Source organism: Candoia aspera, chromosome 7 (assembly GCF_035149785.1).
Source record: "Candoia aspera isolate rCanAsp1 chromosome 7, rCanAsp1.hap2, whole genome shotgun sequence".
Lineage (NCBI taxonomy): Eukaryota > Metazoa > Chordata > Lepidosauria > Squamata > Boidae > Candoia > Candoia aspera.
The window spans coordinates 36,462,427-36,481,754 of NC_086159.1; the positions used below are offsets into that span (position 1 = coordinate 36,462,427).

Sequence of the window (19,328 nt, forward strand, 5' to 3'; positions counted from 1 at the left end):
AATAGGTAGGGTGAGAGTATACAGCCCTGCCGTACTCCTTTCCCAATCTTAAACCAGTCGGTTGTTCTGTGGTCTGTTCTTACCGTTGCTACTTGGTCGTTATACAGATTCTTCAGGAGGCAGACAAGATGACTTGGTATCCCCATACCACTAAGAACCTACCACAATTTGTTGTGGTCTACACAGCCAAAGGCTTTAGAATAGTTAATAAAACAGAAACAGATGTTTTTCTGAAACTCCCTAGCTTTTTCCATTATCCAGCAGATATTGGCAATTTGGTCCCTAGTTCCTCTGCTTTTTCTAAACCCAGCTTGTACATCTGGCAATTCTCGCTCCATGAATTGCTGGAGTCTACCATGCAGGACTGTAATACTGTAATAAAAAAACTGTAATAGCAAGTATATTTTTGTACTAGATGGAAGTATTCCACACTTCATGGTTTAACTCGGAGTATTAACAAAAAGGTATCTGGAATTCTACTATGGGATCTAAACCGTGTCAAAGAACTCAATATCTAAGAGAATTAAGAAAGCTTAATTAAGAATTAAGAAAACTGGAACACAAAATTAAGAATGTAATGGAAGACTGGATGGAATCTTACGAAAAAGAAATAGTTGTCAGAATTAAAGTTTTTATCGTTTGGCATGCCTTAACAGTGGAACAAAATACAAAGAGAGCAATATGAAGATTAACAATAATGCAGGTAGGGGAAAAAAATAGAATACATTTGGGAATGTTCTTCATGGTGCTCATTTGAGCTGCAGTTACACTTGAGTGCTGCAGTGACTTAACTGCAGCCATGCCTGATTAAAAGGATGATGTAGAGTAAGTTACCTTTGCAGTAAGTCTGTTGAAATGACTGTATGATACATTCAAAATCATGATTTCAATAGCACTACTCAAAGCAATCCTGGATTCAACCCTGTGTCTCCACACATTTTGACAAAAATATCAGCACTGAAAAGTGGTTAATTAGTGATCATTTATGATAACTAACATTAATAGTTATGGGACTTTGCACATAATTGTCTTCTATTTCTTATTCTCTGAATCCTCTATTTGGGATCATAATAATGCTAGAGTCCTGGGTACTAGAAAATCTGAATGATTTGCTTTATGCACTTAGAAAATTACTAAATATTTCAGTTATTTGGATATATGCATACAGCTCTATAGCCCTGATCACTGTGATTGCAGGGAATGATAGAGTGAGGTTCAATTGCCCACTGTTGAAAATCTTGAGCAACTTTTGGATGTTTTATTTTTTTCAGTGAGCCAAATCACATTAATTATAATGCAAATGAAAACTTTTTTGTTGTTGTGGGGTAATTTTCCCATACCCTGTTCCCCTTATGGGTTTCCACTTTCAAAAGCATTTTGAACTCAGAAGTGTTTAAACTCAGGAGTCTGTAGCAACTTTTCATACTAACACATTTTATTATTTATTTATTTATTTATCTAATTTGTCCCTGCCCATCTCCTCCCATCGGGGGACTCTGGGCAGTTTACAACAATCGATTAAAAACAACAACCATAAAATACACAGTATAAAAATACAATAATAAATAATATAAATAAAGGTAAAAATAAAGAATCCAGGTGGCAAAAGAATCTAAAACAGTCCAAGCGTGAGAGGAGTGGTCTATAGCAACCATCCCCATGTAGATCTACCCTTCTCTACCCCAAGCAAGGTGGCAGAACCAGGTTTTCAAGTTCTTCTGGAAGGCTGGGAGTGATGGGGCCAATCTCACCTCCGGAGGCAGCATGTTCCACAGGGCGGGAGCTACTGCAGAGAAGGCCCGCTTCCTGGACCCCACCAGATGGAATTCTCTTACAAACGGGGTCTGCAGCAGGCCCTCTCTGCACGATCGGGACGGGTTGATGTAATGGGGAAGAGGTGGTCCCTCAGTTAACCTGGCCCCATGCCATGTAGGGCTTTAAAGGTAATTACTAATACCTTGAATTGGACCCAGAAGCAAACTGCTACCCAATGCAGCTCGCGCAGCAGCGGTGTTACATGTGCTCTTCTGGGGGCACTAAAAACAGTTTGCGCAGCCGCATTCTGGACCAGCTGGAGCTTCTGGATACTTTTCAAGGGTAGCCCCATGTAGAGCACATTGCAATAGTCTATATGAGAGATAACAAGTGTATGAGTGACTGTTCGAATTAAAAAGTAATTTAATACAGCTCACTTCATCTGATGCATGGAGTGGCTAAAACTGATACGGAATTTAAATTGGGATGAGGTGGGGGAAAAGGGAGGGAAAGACAGATTACAGAAACTGACTACAAGAACCTTAACAATTAACAACACATTAAAAACACATTGTGAATGTTGAAACCTTCCAAGATAGTCTGAAGCTTGCTGATATACAGTATGGGTATTTAGCAGGCTCTTGCTCAGTTGTGCTGTAAGCTTTTTCGTTCCAAAACAGTTACTTTGAGATCTGTAATGGAATGTCCTGGGAGGTCAAATGCTCTGATACAACTTTGTCCTTGTTTTCAGTCCTGATGTTAAATCTGTGTCTATTAATTATTTTGTGCAAAGTTTGGCCTGTTTGTCAGAATCCAGAGGGGCACTGCTGGCAGATGACAGCATTTATTACATTAGTGTTTAAACTGTAGTTTATGGGCTCTATGGTGCATTTCCATCAGGAAAAAATATCAAATTCTGAATCACAGCATGCTTTACAGTTGTGTTATAAACTTAATGTTTTATAAACACATTTTGACAGAACTTCTATTTTGAAATATTCAAGGAAAGGAAGTACCCATGATCTTGAATTACCCAGTCCATACAGTTGAAGTTGATTTTTCAAGGAAAAACTTGAACTGAGTTAGCATTTTGATGATGTTAAACATCTGCTTTATTTACTATTTGTATATACTGTGTATAAAATGGACTCAGGGTAACTAATTTTGTCATGCTGTTAAAAGTAGAAATATACATTGATTCTTATCTATATATGCTCTACTTGTGAAATGGAAAAGTAGATCAAAAGGCACTCTAGTCATCCCTCTTCCCCACTCTTATGACATCCGCATTTCAAATTCAGAATGAACTTCAGCCCTGGTGAACCATTTGTATCCATGGGGTATTCATATATTAATGGTTTCATTTTTTATTTTTTTCTGTTATTCCAAGGTAGAAAAATTGACTTATATCAATCCAATACTTCTAGTTACTCCTTGGAAAACGTGTTTAGCATTTTAGCCTAAAATATCTTGGTGAAGAGCTACAAAATGCAACGTGGGGAATATCTGTAATTTGTAAGAATTAAGTCAAAGAAGTTATATTTTATATTTTTGCAAATGTATCACATTATTTAATGTATTGCTACACATAAATATATATTTTTATCTTTAACATTTTGTTAAAGTATTGGATATATTTCCTTTTTGTTCTAAATAGTAATTTTTCCCTTGGGAAAAAAAAAAAGGAAAACTTTTAAGTTTTTTAGAATTTAATACTGATATGCCTCATAGCCTCATTTCACAACATAACTGGTTTATGCTGAAGACTAGAGAAGACACTGAATGATATGTTGCCATTTTTAATTAGAGATTGGTGTATGTATTTTTTTTACAAGTATCCAGTTGTCAATCCATTGTTACCAAAAGAAGGTAGGAAAGGTAACAAGAAATTGCATATGTTCTCCTGATTTTTAAACATACAGGGAGTTTTGATAAATATAAAGGTGGTTCACAAAATATAAAGTAGTTTCCAAGTTTAAGACAGAAATTAGTCTTCTATAATTCTACTAAGAAAAAATGAGAACTAAGCATAATTTATCGTAAGCCCATCTGATTAATTACTTTAATAAAAGTGGATATTTGGCAATTGCTGACTTTACTCGTTATTGATACAAACCAAATCTAACCTTACTTGCTCTTAAAGATGTAATTGATACAGTATGCACTGTTAGGCTCTAAACTTACATTTAGCAAAAAGCTCTGATGTTGTTTACTGACAATTAATAGTGTTCAATACTTACTAATCTGTAATACTCAGACTAAAAATAAAAGAAATTGAGTTACCTGAATAGAGTATATGATACAATATAGAAGCAAAGTAGATACGTAAACAACTATAATCAAGTATTAGTATTAGTTTATGGAAGAAACTTTTATTTATCAAAGAAATGAACAGAACGCCAGAGGAAGTACTGGTTCAAAACTTGTTTAATTTCTCCCATGTACAAATAGGGAAATGAGTGGTTATCACAAGGAATAGGTTGAAATTTCTGGAGTATAGAGAAATGTTGTAAATACATGACAAATTCAAATTATTTCCTCCAGTCAGAAGTTAACATATGCAAATGATTTAATCCTCCGCTATCATACACCAATAATGGATGTGACTTTTTAATTCAATAGGATACATCTTAGTCTGGAACCCTGATGATGCAATGGATCAACAAAAGCTAGTGATATAAAGCAGAACTAACAGATGAAGCTGGCACAGAGAATCACAAAAAACTGTGAAATAATGTTTCAAGTATTTTCATTTAAATTAATGCTGCTATTAAGGAAATGACAAGTAATTTTCTGTTAGAAAAAAATCCTCATAATATAAATAAATAAAATATTAATAAAAACACTCAGTCATCTCTGGCATCAGTGAGTACTGTACTGTACACCTTGAACCTGGCTTGTATTTGCATTTGTATATATTTCAAAAGTCTAGTAAATGCCAACTAAATAACATGATTTTAACAATAGATATACACATCTCTTGTCATCCATTGATAAATTCTGATTTTCTTGTGTCTCTTACCTTGTTTTCTATGTGTTTAAATCAGCAAAGCAAATTTAAAGTGAGCTTTACAATATTTCATTTTCAGTCATGTATTTTCTTTTTTTTCCAAAATGTCCTCATTCTCCTGAATTTCCATTACCTCCTCGTCTTCTCCAAACGTCTGTTCTTTCATGGTTCTAAATGTGAGGGATTTAGCAGCAACCTGTGCTGCTAGACCTGATGTGAAATTAAAATCTGTGGATATATGGAGCTCAGCCAACCTTTGTTTCATGGAAGACTGTACCGTAATATTTTCAGATGGGTATATCACATTTATTCTATCCACAGCACTTAGTTTAGATTCTTCACCTTCTCCATTGCACTGGGAGCATGTTCTTTTTTCAACTTCTGGTGAGGCAGCAGTGGCAACATCATTTTCAGTCACTTCAGGTCCATCAAATAAATATTCCATCCTACCTTTTTCAGTGTTGGGGGCTTTCATTTTGTGGTCAGAAACAGTTTCTTCCAGATTCTCATTTTTGCTACAATCCTGCTTGTCTGTGTCTGAATTCTCAAGTAATCCCAAATTTGGTACAGAGTCCTCTGAAGTAGGCAAAGTTTTCACTGCAGCTTAGTAAAGAGGAAAATAAAATGACTACTCCAAGTAACCAACTGTACAATGTTTTTGCTTTAAGTTTTTAAAGAATAAATAAATTTTGTATTTTATACAGAGGATGTAAGACTGTAAATGCTGTAAATCATATTTCTTCTCAAGAAATAACTGAACAAGATAAACTGTATAAATTTCTTGTATGTAATCAGATTAAATCATTCAGAAATCTTCTAATGATCACAAATTCATTAATTTACAAAATATAAATTCAAATAGGTTCACATCGGAACAATTTGCTATGTAAATGAAGACTGCAAATACATCATGATTTAACATTATAATTTGATATTTGCAAATCATTGTTTTGGTCCCTCAGAAAAGTTTTCAAAAAAACTGGATAAAGAAGGAATTGGAAAAAAAGGAAAAACAGGGAAAAAAACCCTTACTTTTTCCCAGACAAACCCACCACTTATTGTCCCACATTTTAATGCCAATTTTCTTGACCATTTTTACATGGAACTAAAAATTCTGACATATACATTTCTAGTCTCAGTAATCTTTTATCTCTAAGATAATGAATTAAAACCAGTCCTTGTACTTCAATATACATATTATTGGTGTAATTTATATAAAGGATTCTTTAAGATTGTGATGGGGAATCCATAGGCTGCATGTGGCTACAAAACTCTCTTTTGCAGTCCCTGCTAGGAATATACCACCAAAATTAAAAATAGTTCAATTCCTTTTCCATTTGGTGAAAGCAATGTCTCTGTCAACGGTTAAAAAAAAAAACCCACCCAAATTCAGCTATCTCAGATTGCTGCATTTTCACCCTGCAGAATTTTTTTTTAAGTGCACATCTGGGCTGCAAAAATGTTGCCTGCCTTCAATTTATGAGAATAACATCATTTTGACCATTGTGCAAATCTAGACTACAAAAAACATTAGTGAATGGAACAAAGCTGAATTATTGCACCAAAACCTTTCTTTACTTTGTATTCTCTGCTTGTAGAAGTATTAGTATTATTCTCTGGAATAAAAAGTAAAATTTATGTATTTCCTATATATACTGATAACTCCTAATGTGCTTAACTGTAGGACCCTGAAAGGTGCTTTTTCCCTAGCAGTGGGAAGCAAATTCCAATCATCTACAGAAAGATAAATACCAGTGGCATAGTATATAATGGTAATACTCCGGTATTACAGTACCATAGGATATCCAAGGCACTGCTCCTGATCTGATCATCAAAACCTCCATCTATATCAAAGATAGTTGCATATATATTGCTTGAAATCATCATCATCATCATCATCATCATCATCATCATCTACCTTGATCACTAAATAGCAGTTGTTTCCACTTTTGTCTTTCTGCCTCTGAAGCTTTAAATCCCAGCACAGATTTTAGTTCCTGTAGCACTCTCTTGGATTCTTCTCTTTCACGTTTTTGTCTCTGTCTGTCTTCCAGAGAAAAGCAATAAAAGTCATCTCTCTTACACTCATCAATATCTGTATCATCAACATATGCTTCAAGTTCCTGAAGAAAAAGTCAACAAATACCTGGTTTGAGCTACATATTGCCATATCCTGCAAAGTATTAACATTCCTGATCATCTATTAATTTGTATTTTAAAGAAATGGATACCAAGTGTAATTAAAATTCCAAAGGAATTTTCTGAAATACTTATTCCTGGAATTTATGTATCATCTTAATCCATAAGGATTCTAGGCAATGTACATCATCTAGGTAATAAAAGCAATATAAGTAAATATCTAATATAATATGAAGTATCCTCCATTATCCTGGAGTTAGATGCCCATCTAGGGCTTTATAGGTAGTAACCAGCACTTTGAATTCCACTCAGAAATACACCTGTAAACCAATGTATCTCCCACAGCAGTGATATAACATGGCAGTTCGCAGTGCCCAGTAAGCACATGGGCCCCTGTATTTTTTAACAAGCTGCAGTTTTCAGGTAGTCTTCAAGAACACCTCCCATGTTGTAAATGGAGCAATTTACAACAATCCAATTGCAAGATGACAAGGGCATGAGAGTCTACCCTCAGTGCATCCTGTTCCCTGTAAGGCTGCAATCAGTGTACCAACTGAAGTTGGGCAAAAGCCCTCCTTGCCACAGCTCCTACATCCTACTTCAGGATCTGAGACTAGAAGAACCTCTTAGTTGTTGGCCTATCTCACCAGGAGAGCACAACCCTACTGAGAGTCAAAATTGGTATTATCTTACAGTATCTGGAATTAGTAGGCTTCTGAATTAACAATCACTCCATCTTGTTTGGGTTGAGTCTGAGCCTGAGCCTGATTTTCCTCATTCATTCATTCATTCAAGCCCGTAGCCACTGAATAAGGACTTCTACCATAAATTCTATTTGGCCCAGGGTTTGAAAAAAAACAGCTGAGAATCATCTGTGTATTGATAATACCTTACCCCAAACTGGCAGATGGCTCCAGTAATAGTCAAGGTAAGCTAAATTCAGTTCAGTTGTCTGTGTTCACATTTCTATAATACAGATACACAGATGCAGACTACAGAATTTCCAATGAATGAAATTATAAAACAATCTACTTGAAAGATTGTTCACTATTTTTAATTCTTTAAATAAATTATGTTCCTCTATTACTATCACAATTTACATCCAACATTAAAAAAAATGCCCAATCTTTTACCCTCAATCCTGGCAATAAGTATGTCATTTAACTGGCATTAATATTATAATCCTTTTAAAACACTATTCAGTGGTACTAGCAGCAACACTTATTTCTTTGCTAAGATATAGAAAACGTTAACAGGTCATAAAAGGGAACTGATAACCATTTCTATCCTGTTGATTGGCTGTTAAGTGAAGTGGTCGCTAAGTAAAACCATGACTAAGCTTATCTTACTTCAGCTTTCCTTTGCTTTACAGACCTGCGAAGGTTGTAAATGTGAGGACTGGTCCTAAAGTTACTTTTTCATCACTATTGTGACTGCAAACGGTAACTAAACGAGGCAGTCACTAAACAAGGACTGCCTGTAGTACCATCCTGTAGTTTAGGTTCCAGTTTGGAAGGGTGAATATTTCTTTAGAATTTTGTGAAGTAGAGAGCTACATGAAGTGGCATTACTGAAACATATTTCATTTAGGGACTCTAACTCTGAATATTTGAAGTGCAATTTTTAAAAAAAAAAATCCAAGGCAGAGAACTGGCAATACTTGTTGCAAATATTTGTAAATAGTGCAAAATAAAATATTAAGTGAGATTTGTCTCTTTTCCACACAAAATGTGATATTCCCTCTGCACTACCATCTGAGTAGGAAGTTATTTGTTGCACAAAAGATGAGAAATTCTGGGGCTTGATGTGTTACACAGTACTGTTCATGAGTTGAACAGAAAGACAGAATGCAAACTGACAAATAGGTAGTCCATTGATAACATACTTATTCCCTCTCCCCACCAAAAAAACAAAAACAAAAAGTGCATTGCAAAAAATTATGGCAGTTATCAGCAGTGTTTTTCTTTTCATTAGAAAAAATCAGTATTGAATGAAAAATAATATTTAAATTTTATTTTGTGAATAATACCTTTCTAATATTCTATACTACGTTTACCTGTTCTTCAGGAATAGGGTCTTTGTCTTCTATATGCACAGCTGGCTGTATTAAAGGTATCATAGTACAATGCTTGTTTTCACAAGATGGTTCAGATTTACCTGGAAGTAGAAAGGTATATAGCAAGATTGGAATGTTTGGAATAATGATGTACAAATGTTTTCTTAAGGAGATCCTATGATCAGACTTTAGTATGATCCATAATTGTTCCTGTTTTATTCCCGTTTTTCAAAGTACAGTAATCAGAATTAGTATCCTTTAATTAGACTTTATGAGAGCCAGTTTAATGTAGTAGTTAAAGGCACTGGACTAAAATCCAGGAAAGCTCACCCAAAAGGCTGTATAGTGCATTATGACTTTTAATTTAATATCCCAGCTTGTTCTTAAATTGATCTTCCTGGCTGAATTGTGATCCCAGTGAAGAGAACAATGGGCTCTATACATGATTAAAGACTTGTGTGTGTTGTATCTTAGTAACTTAAGAACATCCTAATTCAGCAAATCTATTACTGCAGGAGGAATGGTAAATGCAAGATTCCTAATTATTTGTCAATACATAAATATTAATATAGAATTGCTTTGAAAAATAAAATACCATTCAAATTGTTATCTGTAGCAAAAAGGTTTATCATCATCATCTGAATTGCCCAGAGTACAAATATGCAATTGAATTTAAAATTAATCAATCAGAATGCTATACATTCCCTCAGATTAAGCCCCTTGATGAAATTATAACCCAACTGCCACATAGCTAGGTCTAGCTAGGATTAGATCATTAGTAGATGCCTATTATTTTATAGTTTTACCTGCAAAGAAAATTTCCCATAAATGCCTTCACATAGTGAGTACTATGTTTTAATTATATCCTAATGTCAGTTGATATATCCTGTGCATGCATACATACACACACTCATCAGAAGTGAGGGCCCTTCCTTTTAGATCTAACCCAAACAATGTGGCTCTATAGATTCTTCTGCCCTAAATCTGCCTCAATTTCTGTTATATGCATCATATCCTGTGAAAACGATATACCTTTTTTATCTGAATTTCTTCGAACCATTTTTTCCACCTGAGAAATAGCCTCTTCCCAGCAACTATTGCTAGCATGCATGTGAGGTTGAATCATTTTCAATTTTTGATCTACAATTTGGTAGGCCTCCCAAGTTAATTCTGGGCTTTCCTTGGAATTCATAACCTTCTCAAGTTCATCCTCAAGAATTATCATTCTGTAAAGAAAAAAAGAAGAAAATCTCAGACAAGTATTTCAGAAAAAATACGGGGAAAATCACAGTTGGGCTGTACTGGGATATAACCCTTAAAAGATACTTAATAGTGTTGACTCATGAACAAAGGTTATTAGCCTATTAAGACAAAAACAGAATGTAAACATAGCAAAAAAAAACACAGTACATCACAGAACAGAGGGTCTCGTTGCTTAAAATTTTTCTTTGTATAGAACTGAAGAATCTACACTGGTAAATTCAAATAGCATCGTGACTGAAGGCAGCAAGACAACCTATCATAGCTAGTGCATAACCTATGTTAAAAGGAAAAATACATTAAAATGATATAATCGTCATTCTTCCCTCCTCAGAAAACCATTTTTGTTGTTGTTTATTCCTTTAGTCGCTTCTGACTCTTCACGACTTCATGGACCACCCCATGCCAGAGCTTCCTGTCGGTCGTCAACACCCCCAGCTCCCCCAGGGACGAGTCCGTCACCTCTAGAATATCATCCATCCACCTTGCCCTTGGTCGGCCCCTCTTCCTTTTGCCTTCCACTCTCCCTAGCATCAGCATCTTCTCCAGGGTGTCCTGTCTTCTCATGATGTGGCCAAAGTATTTCAGTTTTGCCTTTAATACCATTCCCTCAAGTGAGCAGTCTGGCTTTATTTCCTGGAGTATGGACTGGTTTGATCTTCTTGCAGTCCAAGGCACTCTCAGAATTTTCCTCCAACACCACAGTTCAAAAGCATCGATCTTCCTTCGCTCAGCCTTCCTTATGGTCCAGCTCTCGCAGCCATATGTTACTACGGGGAACACCATTGCTTTAACTATGCGGACCTTTGTTGTCAGTGTGATGTCTCTGCTCTTAACTATTTTATTGAGATTTGTCATTGCTCTTCTCCCAAGGATTAAGCGTCTTCTGATTTCCTGACTGCAGTCAGCATCTGCAGTAATCTTCGCACCTAGAAATACAAAGTCTTTCACTGCTTCTACATTTTCTCCCTCTATTTGCCAGTTATCAATCAAGCTGGTTGCCATAATCTTGGTTTTTTTGAGGTTTAGCTGCAAACCAGCTTTTGCACTTTCTTCTTTCACCTTCATCATAAGGCTCCTCAGTTCCTCTTCACTTTCAGCCATCAAAGTGGTATCATCTGCATATCTGAGATGGTTAAGGTTTCTTCCAGCGATTTTAACTCCAGCCTTGGATTCCTCAAGCCCAGCATGTTGCATGATGTGTTCTGCGTACAAGTTGAACAGGTAGGGTGAGAGTATACAGCCCTGCCGTACTCCTTTCCCAATCTTAAACCAGTCCGTTGTTCCGTGGTCTGTTCTTACTGTTCTACTTGGTCATTATACAGATTCTTCAGGAGGCATACAAGATGACTTGGTATCCCCATACCACTAAGAACTTGCCACAATTTGTTATGGTCCACACAGTCAAAGGCTTTAGAATAGTTAATAAAACAGAAATAGATGTTTTTCTGAAACTCCCTGGCTTTTTCCATTATCCAGTGGATATTGGCAATTTGGTCTCTAGTTCCTCTGCCTTTTCTAAACCCAGCTTGTACATCTGGCAATTCTTGCTCCATGAATTGCTGAAGCCTACCTTGCAGGATCTTGAGCATTACCTTACTGGCATGTGAAATGAATGCCACTGTTCGATAGTTTGAACATTCTTTAGTGTTTCCCTTTTTTGGTATGGGGATATAAGTTGATTTTTTCCCGTCTGATGGCCATTCTTGTGTTTTCCAAATTTGCTGGCATATAGCATGCATTACCTTGACAGTATCATCTTGCAAGATTTTGAACAGTTCAGCTGGGATGCCGTCGTCTCCTACTGCCTTGTTATTAGCAATGCTTCTTAAGGCCCATTCAACCTCACTCTTCAGGATGTCTGGTTCTAGCTCACTGACCACACCATCAAAGCTATCCCCGATATTGTTATCCTTCCTATACAGGTCTTCTGTATATTCTTGCCACCTTTTCTTGATCTCTTCTTCTTCTGTTACGTCCTTGCCATCTTTGTTTTTGATCATACCCATTTTGGCCTGGAATTTACCTCTGATGTTTCTAATTTTCTGGAAGAGGTCTCTTGTCCTTCCTATTCTATTGTCTTCTTCCACTTCCGCGCATTGCTTGTTTAAAAATAATTCCTTCTCTCTTCTGGCTAACCTCTGGAATTTTGCATTTAATTGGGCATATCTCCCCCTATCACTGTTGCCTTTTGCTTTCCTTCTTTCTTGGGCTACTTCTAGTGTCTCGGCAGACAGCCATTTTGCCTTCTTGGTTTTCTCTTTCTTTGGGATGTATTTTGTTGCCGCCTCCTGAACAATGTTGCGCACTTCTGTCCATAGTTCTTCCGGGACCGTATCTACTAAGTCCAGTCCCTTAAATCTATTCTTCACCTCCACTGCATATTCCTTAGGAATACTAGTGAGCTCATATCTAGCTGATCTGTGGGTCTTCCCTAATCTCTTTAGTCTGATCCTAACCTATGCAATACGAAGTTCGTGATCTTAACTACAATCAGCTCCAGGTCTTGTTTTTACCGACTGTATAGATGTCCGCCACCTTTGGCTGCAAAGGATGTAGTCAATCTGGTTGTCCATCTGGGGGAGTCCATGTATAAAGCCGTCTCTTAGGTTGTTGGAAGAGAGTGTTTGTTATGCACATTGAGTTGTCTTGGCAAAATTCTATCAGCCTATGTCCTGCTTCATTTTGTTCTCCCAGGCCATGCTTACCTGTAATTCCAGGTGTCATTTGACTGCCCACCTTAGCATTCCAGTCTCCCGTGATGAAAATAACATCTCTTTTAGGCGTGTTGTCCAGTAGGTGCTGCAGATCCTCATAGAACTGCTCTACTTCAGCTTCTTCAGCATCTGTGGTTGGGGCGTATATTTGGATCACTGTGATGTTCGATGTTCAGCTTGCCCTGAATTTGAACTGAGATCATTCTATTGTTTTTTGGATTGTATCCAAGCACTGCTTTAGCCACTTTACGATTAATTATGAAGGCTACTCCATTTCTTCTGTGGTCCTCTTGTCCACAGTAGTAGATCTGGTGGTCATTTGATGTGAAGTGGCCCATTCCAGTCCATTTCAGTTCACTGACACCCAAAATGTCTATCTTTAATCTTGACAGCTCACCAATAACCACATCCAATTTGCCCTGGCTCATAGATCTTACATTCCAGATTCCAAAGGTGTGTTGATCGTTAGAACATCGGATTCGCCGTTCACCACCAGCACCGTCGGCCGCTAGCCGTCCTTTCGGCTTTGAGCTAGCTGCGTCATCACGTCTGGGGCTAGTTGAACTCATCCTCTGTTCCTCCCCAGTAGCATTTTGACCATCTTCCGACCTGGGGGTCTCATCTTCTGATGGTATACCGACATATCTCTGGTTGTACTGATCTATTTAGTTTTCACGGCAAGAATACTGGGGTGGGTTGCCATTACCTTCCCCAGGGATCGCATTTAGTCTGACCTCTCTGTCATGACCTTCCCATCTTGGGTGGCCCTTCACGGTTTAGCTCATGGCATCATTGAGGTGCTCAAGCTCCAGCACCACGACAAGGTAATGATCCTTTGCTGAAGCAGAAAACCATATCATGGAGTTAATAGTATATCATAATATTTTATTGTTTATAATGGTGGAAATCAGTTATATTGAGTTTTGGACTTATGCATTCCCCTACCTTTCTATTCTGGAACAAGATCAATTTTTTTCACTTAATTATTTATTACCATACAAGACAGTTTGGCATTTGGGCATACTATATTGGAGGGAGATGACACAACTCTATAATTATTCCTATCCTTTTTTTAAAAAGCTAACTTCAAAACCTACTGGAGTTATGCTGTTTCAAAGAAACTGTATCTAAAAAAGTAACTACATCTGAAAAAATAAATTGATTAAAAATGTTAAAAAAAACATTTAATCTCCTAAGAGGTCTACTACAAAAGGAAAGGGAAAGCATATAACCCTAACACTTGTGGTGATTCATTCTCATCACAATAAACCATAAAAAGTTGCATATGTATGAACCTGTGTACGAACAACCATAGGAAGTTGCATATGTAAGATGATCAACTCAAAATCAACTTTTATGGTAAATAAGAAGATACCAGTTTGGTAATATACCAAAAGCCTATGCCTTTTAGGATCAACCATGAACAGTAAAGGAACAAGCAGTAAAGAAATACACATTCTACAGACTAGCATTTTGTAGAGCAACCATGAAGGCCTTGTAAAAGATATTCAGATGCCATGATGTGTCTATACCTCCAAAGATCAGAATAATACAAGTGATAGTATTTCCTGTGACACCCTATGGAAGTGAAAGTTCAACTTTGAAGCAGGAGAGGGCAAGTATTGACACTTTTGAACTATGGTGTTAGAGAAGACTCCTGAGAATACTGTGGACAGCCAAGAAAACAAAACAATGGAACATCAAACAAATCAACCCAGAGTTCTCACTCGAGGCACAAATGACCAGGGTCAAATTATCCTTTTTTGGACAAATGTCAACACCTAGGTCTCTGGAGAAGGCTCTAATGCTGGGAAAGGTGAAGAAAAGAGAAGATGACGACCAGCAGCAAGGTGGATGGACTCAGTTACAGTGGCAATGGGTGCTCTGCTGGAAGAACTGAAGGACCAAGTTAGGGACAGATTGTCATGGAGAAAATCTATCTGTGTGGTTGCAAAGAGTTGACACCAACTTGATGGAACATAATCAATCAATACAAAAATCACTGAGAAGGGCTTAAAATGTAAAACAAATTTTAGAAAATTAATGCAAGCACTCAAAGTAGCATTTTTTGCTCTTCTAATACATATTGATTATGAACTAGGTTTTCCAGAAAGGCTAGAAATAAATCCATAAATTCCTAGCAAAATGAAGAACTACTGTATATTTTCTCTGTATATGGAGGGGCTTTATCTCACTTCCTTTGATCTTTTTTAAAGTGTCATGTCCATCTTGTTTGAATCATGAGAGGGTTCAACTAAGTGGTCAGCAATGTAACACCTGCCATACTTTTAAATAAAAAAGTAATTTTTTATTTTAAAAAATAAACAATTAAAGTAAAGGTATAAAATCATATGAGATTTTAGTGTTCTCATATTCAAGCAATCTTGTTTATAACATTAATAATATACCTTTAAAATTTTCATCCATTTTGTCCATTACTCTTTTTGTGTGTGTGCCTTTGAGTCAATCTTGACTCATGGTGACTACCTGGACAAGTCCATGCAGTTTTCTTGGCAACATTTTTCGAAGCAGTTCATTACTGCCTTCTTCCTAGGGCCGAGAAAGGGTGAACAGCTTTGTGCCTAAGGCAGGACTAGAACTCATGGTCTCTGGGTTCCTAGCCTGGTGTCTTTAATCACTATGTCAAACTGGCTGTCATTATATACATTACATAAAAATAATTGTTGATACCTGCAGAAGTGTATGATACATAATTTCAGAGAAAGTTCTGTTAAATTCAGTGGGACTGACCTCTAAGCAGGCAGGCACAGAGTTGTACTGTCAGTTCCCTGTGATGAAAAAGGCTGATACTAACAAATGTTTTTGAAATAATTCTGAAGGGTAAACATCAACTATACTGTTGATGTATCTGACCACAGAAAAAGCGGTTGAACAAAAGTACTACATTTGGGCTTCTTCAGTGGACTCAAATAATTGCCTGTCAGTAGTAATCCATCAAGCACGCACAAGTCTCACACATAGAAGAAAAAAATATTTATTAATTACAGTCAGGACCAGAAATATGGGAACAAGGGTAACTGTTTTGGCATTTGGCCTCTGTACACCACCACATTGAAGTTGAAAGGAAACACACCCAGATGGAAGTGAAGTCAGGACTTTCAGCTGTAATTCAAGGGGTTTGACAAAAGTGGGGCACTAACCATTCAGGAAGTACAGCCAGTGGCATACACACACACCCATCGTTGGTGGCTCATAAGTAATGGAACGAATGGCTGACCAGCAGCTGCATGGCCAGGTGTGGCCTGTTTCCTGGGTACCCCATGACCAATCAAGCAAGTAAAAGGCTGGAGGTGGTTCTGAGTGTTACATTTGCATTTGGTAGCTGTTCACTGGAACTCTCAACATGAGGTCCAAAGAGGTGTCCATGCGAGTGAAGGAGGCCATCGTTAGGCTGAGAAAACAAAATAACCCCATCAGAGAGATAGCAAAAACATTGAGAGCGGCCAATACAACAGTTTGGAACATCCTGAAAAAGAAGGAATTAACTGGCAAGCTCAGCAACAGCAAAAGGCCTGGAAGACCACGGAAGGCAACTAAAGTGGATGACCACAGAATTCTGCTCATGGTGAAGAGGAGCCCTTTCACAACATCTAGCCAGGTCGAGAATGCTCTTGAGGTAGGCATGTCATTGTCAACATCTACAGTCAAGAGACAGCTTTATGAATGTAAATACAGAGGCTTCACAACAAGGTGCAAAACACTGGTAATGCTCAAAAACAGAAAGGCCAGATTAGACTTTACCAGCAAACACCTAAAAAAGCCTGCCCGGTTCTGGGATAAGATTCTTTGGACTGATGAAACCTAGATTAACTTGCACCGGAATGATGGGAAGAGAAAAGTATGGAGAAGGAAAGGAACAGCTTATGATCCAAAGCATACCACATCATCTGTCAAACAAGGTGGAGGCAGTGTTATGGCATGAGCATATATGGCTGCCAATGGAACCGGCTCACTGGTGTTTATTGAAGACCTGACTGCTGATAAAAGCAGCAGGATGAATTCTGAAGCGTATAGGGCTATACTTTCTGCTCAGATTCAGCCAAATGCTGCCAAACTGATAGGACGCCGTTTCATATTGCAGATGGATAATGACCCAAAACATACAGCAAAAGCTACCCAAGAGTTTCTCAAGGCAAAGAAGTGGGATGTTCTTCAATGGCCAAGTCAGTCACCTGATCTCAACCCAATAGAGCATGCTTTTCACTACTGAAGACAAGACTGAAGGCAGAAAGACCCACAAACAAGCAGCAGCTGAAGGCCTGGCAAAGCATCTCAAGGGAGGAGACTCAGCATTTGGTCATGTCCATGGGTTCCAGACTTCAGGCAGTCATTGACTGCAAAGGATTTTCATCCAGGTATTAAAGGCGATCCTGATGTTTGTAATGATGTTGGTTTGTTTCATTACTTATGAGCCACCAACAATGGGTGTATGTGTATGCCACTGGCTGTACTTCCTGAATGGTTAGTGCCCCACTTTTGTCAAACCCCTTGAATTATAGCTGAAAATCCCGACTTCGCTCCCATCTGGGTGTACTTCAGTGTGGTGGTGTACAGAGGCCAAATGCCAAAACAGTTACCCTTGTTCCCATATTTCTGGTCCTGACTGTAGATTGTTTGATTAACTTAGAATAAGAGTAACAAGAATGGAAGGTAAAACAGTAACTATCTCCACCAATAATCGTTACAAAATGGTGCTAAATTATTTTTTTAAAAGTTCAACAACTAAAACTTGAATTAAAACTATGACAAATATTCCTATTTTTAACTTACTCATTCAGTAAGGCTTTTAGATGGAGCTGCAAACTGCGCACAGCAGTATGGAGATGGCTTAGTTCTCCTGATTTTGGTTTAGCTTTGACTGGACGTTCCAAATAAGACTGATGATGTGTTTCAAAATACCGGTAAAATTCATAACTCCGTTTAAGTTCTTCTAAGCAAGCAGCATGAGCATGTGGCAGACCTTGAGTTACATCAGAAAAGATATAACGAGGCAAACGTTCTGGTGTAATCAGGCTCTTGAGAGATGCATTAGAGGGAGATAAGAGAAGAAGTAGTCGCCTAAAGAATTCAGAACTTTGACCAACCCAAAGCTGAAATAAAACCTAAGAAACAAAAGAAATTTATTGTTATCTTATTTTTCCTATTTTCCTCGAACAGTATGTTTAAGCAAATCAATTACAGTCAAATTATCTTGAATGATGGGAGAGGCAGAGCAGAAATATTTTAAATAATCTAAATTAAACAATTTATCCTGGATTAAGCATTGATCTAGCCGTTAGAACTGTGTTAACCCCTTTAATCCTATTTCCCCCCCCCCCAAAGGCTAATTCTTTTGGGGCAGGGATTTAATACTTCCCTACACAGGTAGTCTTTGGTTTATGACAGCAATTGAGACCAGAATTGCCATAGCTAAGTGACACGGTCATAAAGTGGAACATCATGTGACATTGCTTAGCAACGGCAATTCTGGCAGTCCTAGTTGCCATCATTAAATGAGGACTGCATGGGTCATTAAGTGAGGACTTCACATGACTGCAATTTCTGACTTCTTGCTGGCTTCCCTATTGACTTTACTTGTGAGAAAGTGGCAGGGAACGTCAGAAATCGCGATCATGTGATCACGGTTTGTTGTGATGTCATCATGAGGTGGGCGCCAAGCACCAAGATTGCAATTATGTCACTGTGGGAACTCTGCAACAGTTGGAAGTACAAGTTTCATTCGTTCAGCGCCATCGTAACTTTGAATGATTGCTGAATGAATGGTCGTAACCCAAGGACCACCTGTACAACATTATAAAAATGAAATAATCTTCCATGTCAATTATAAATTATTTATAATTTATTTTGCATGCTGAGTTTCTTTAGTACAATAGTGCAAATAAGATGGGGAAAAAAAATGAGAGCCAGTTTGGTCTGGTAGTTAAGGTGCTGGGCTAGAAACCGGAGACCATGAGTTTTAGTCTTGCCTTAGGTGTGAAAGCCGGCTGGGTGACCTTGGGCCAGTCCCTCTCTCTTAGCCCAACCCACCTCACAGGGTTGTTGTTGTGGTGAAAATAGGAGGAGGAAGGAGTATTATAAAAATAATAAAGGTGGGATTAAAAAAAATCTAAAAAATATATTTTTGTATCAATTTATACTGAAAATTAAAACACCCTTTCATAATAAAAGCATTCAAAATAATACTTATCCACCCAAAGCACATTATGCCATAATGGCTTAACTGTGAACAAAGACAGTAGCACCCAAAGGTTCCTCTTGTAAAATGGCATGGATAACAAATTATACACATTCCTACATGGTTTATTCAGAATGTTGTGAAAATCAGGAACTTATAACAAGCTAAAGAAAGAAATGAAGGGGGAAAAAATCA

The 19,328-nt window shown here is 37.5% G+C and overlaps 1 protein-coding gene across 1 annotated transcript in view; it reads right to left on the bottom strand.

The window, feature by feature from the left end:
* Positions 1-4,166: 4,166 nt before the first annotated feature.
* Positions 4,167-19,328, bottom strand: part of VEZT (vezatin, adherens junctions transmembrane protein) — a 42,690-nt gene continuing 27,528 nt past the window's right edge. Inside the window, exons 8-12 of the mRNA XM_063308871.1 lie at positions 17,729-18,060; positions 9,993-10,186; positions 8,961-9,061; positions 6,684-6,888; positions 4,167-5,368 (exon numbers count right to left, since the gene is read on the bottom strand). Coding sequence (XP_063164941.1) covers positions 4,845-5,368; positions 6,684-6,888; positions 8,961-9,061; positions 9,993-10,186; positions 17,729-18,060 — 1,356 coding nt within the window. The 3' untranslated portion in view covers positions 4,167-4,844. The remainder of the gene's footprint in view (positions 5,369-6,683; positions 6,889-8,960; positions 9,062-9,992; positions 10,187-17,728; positions 18,061-19,328) is intronic.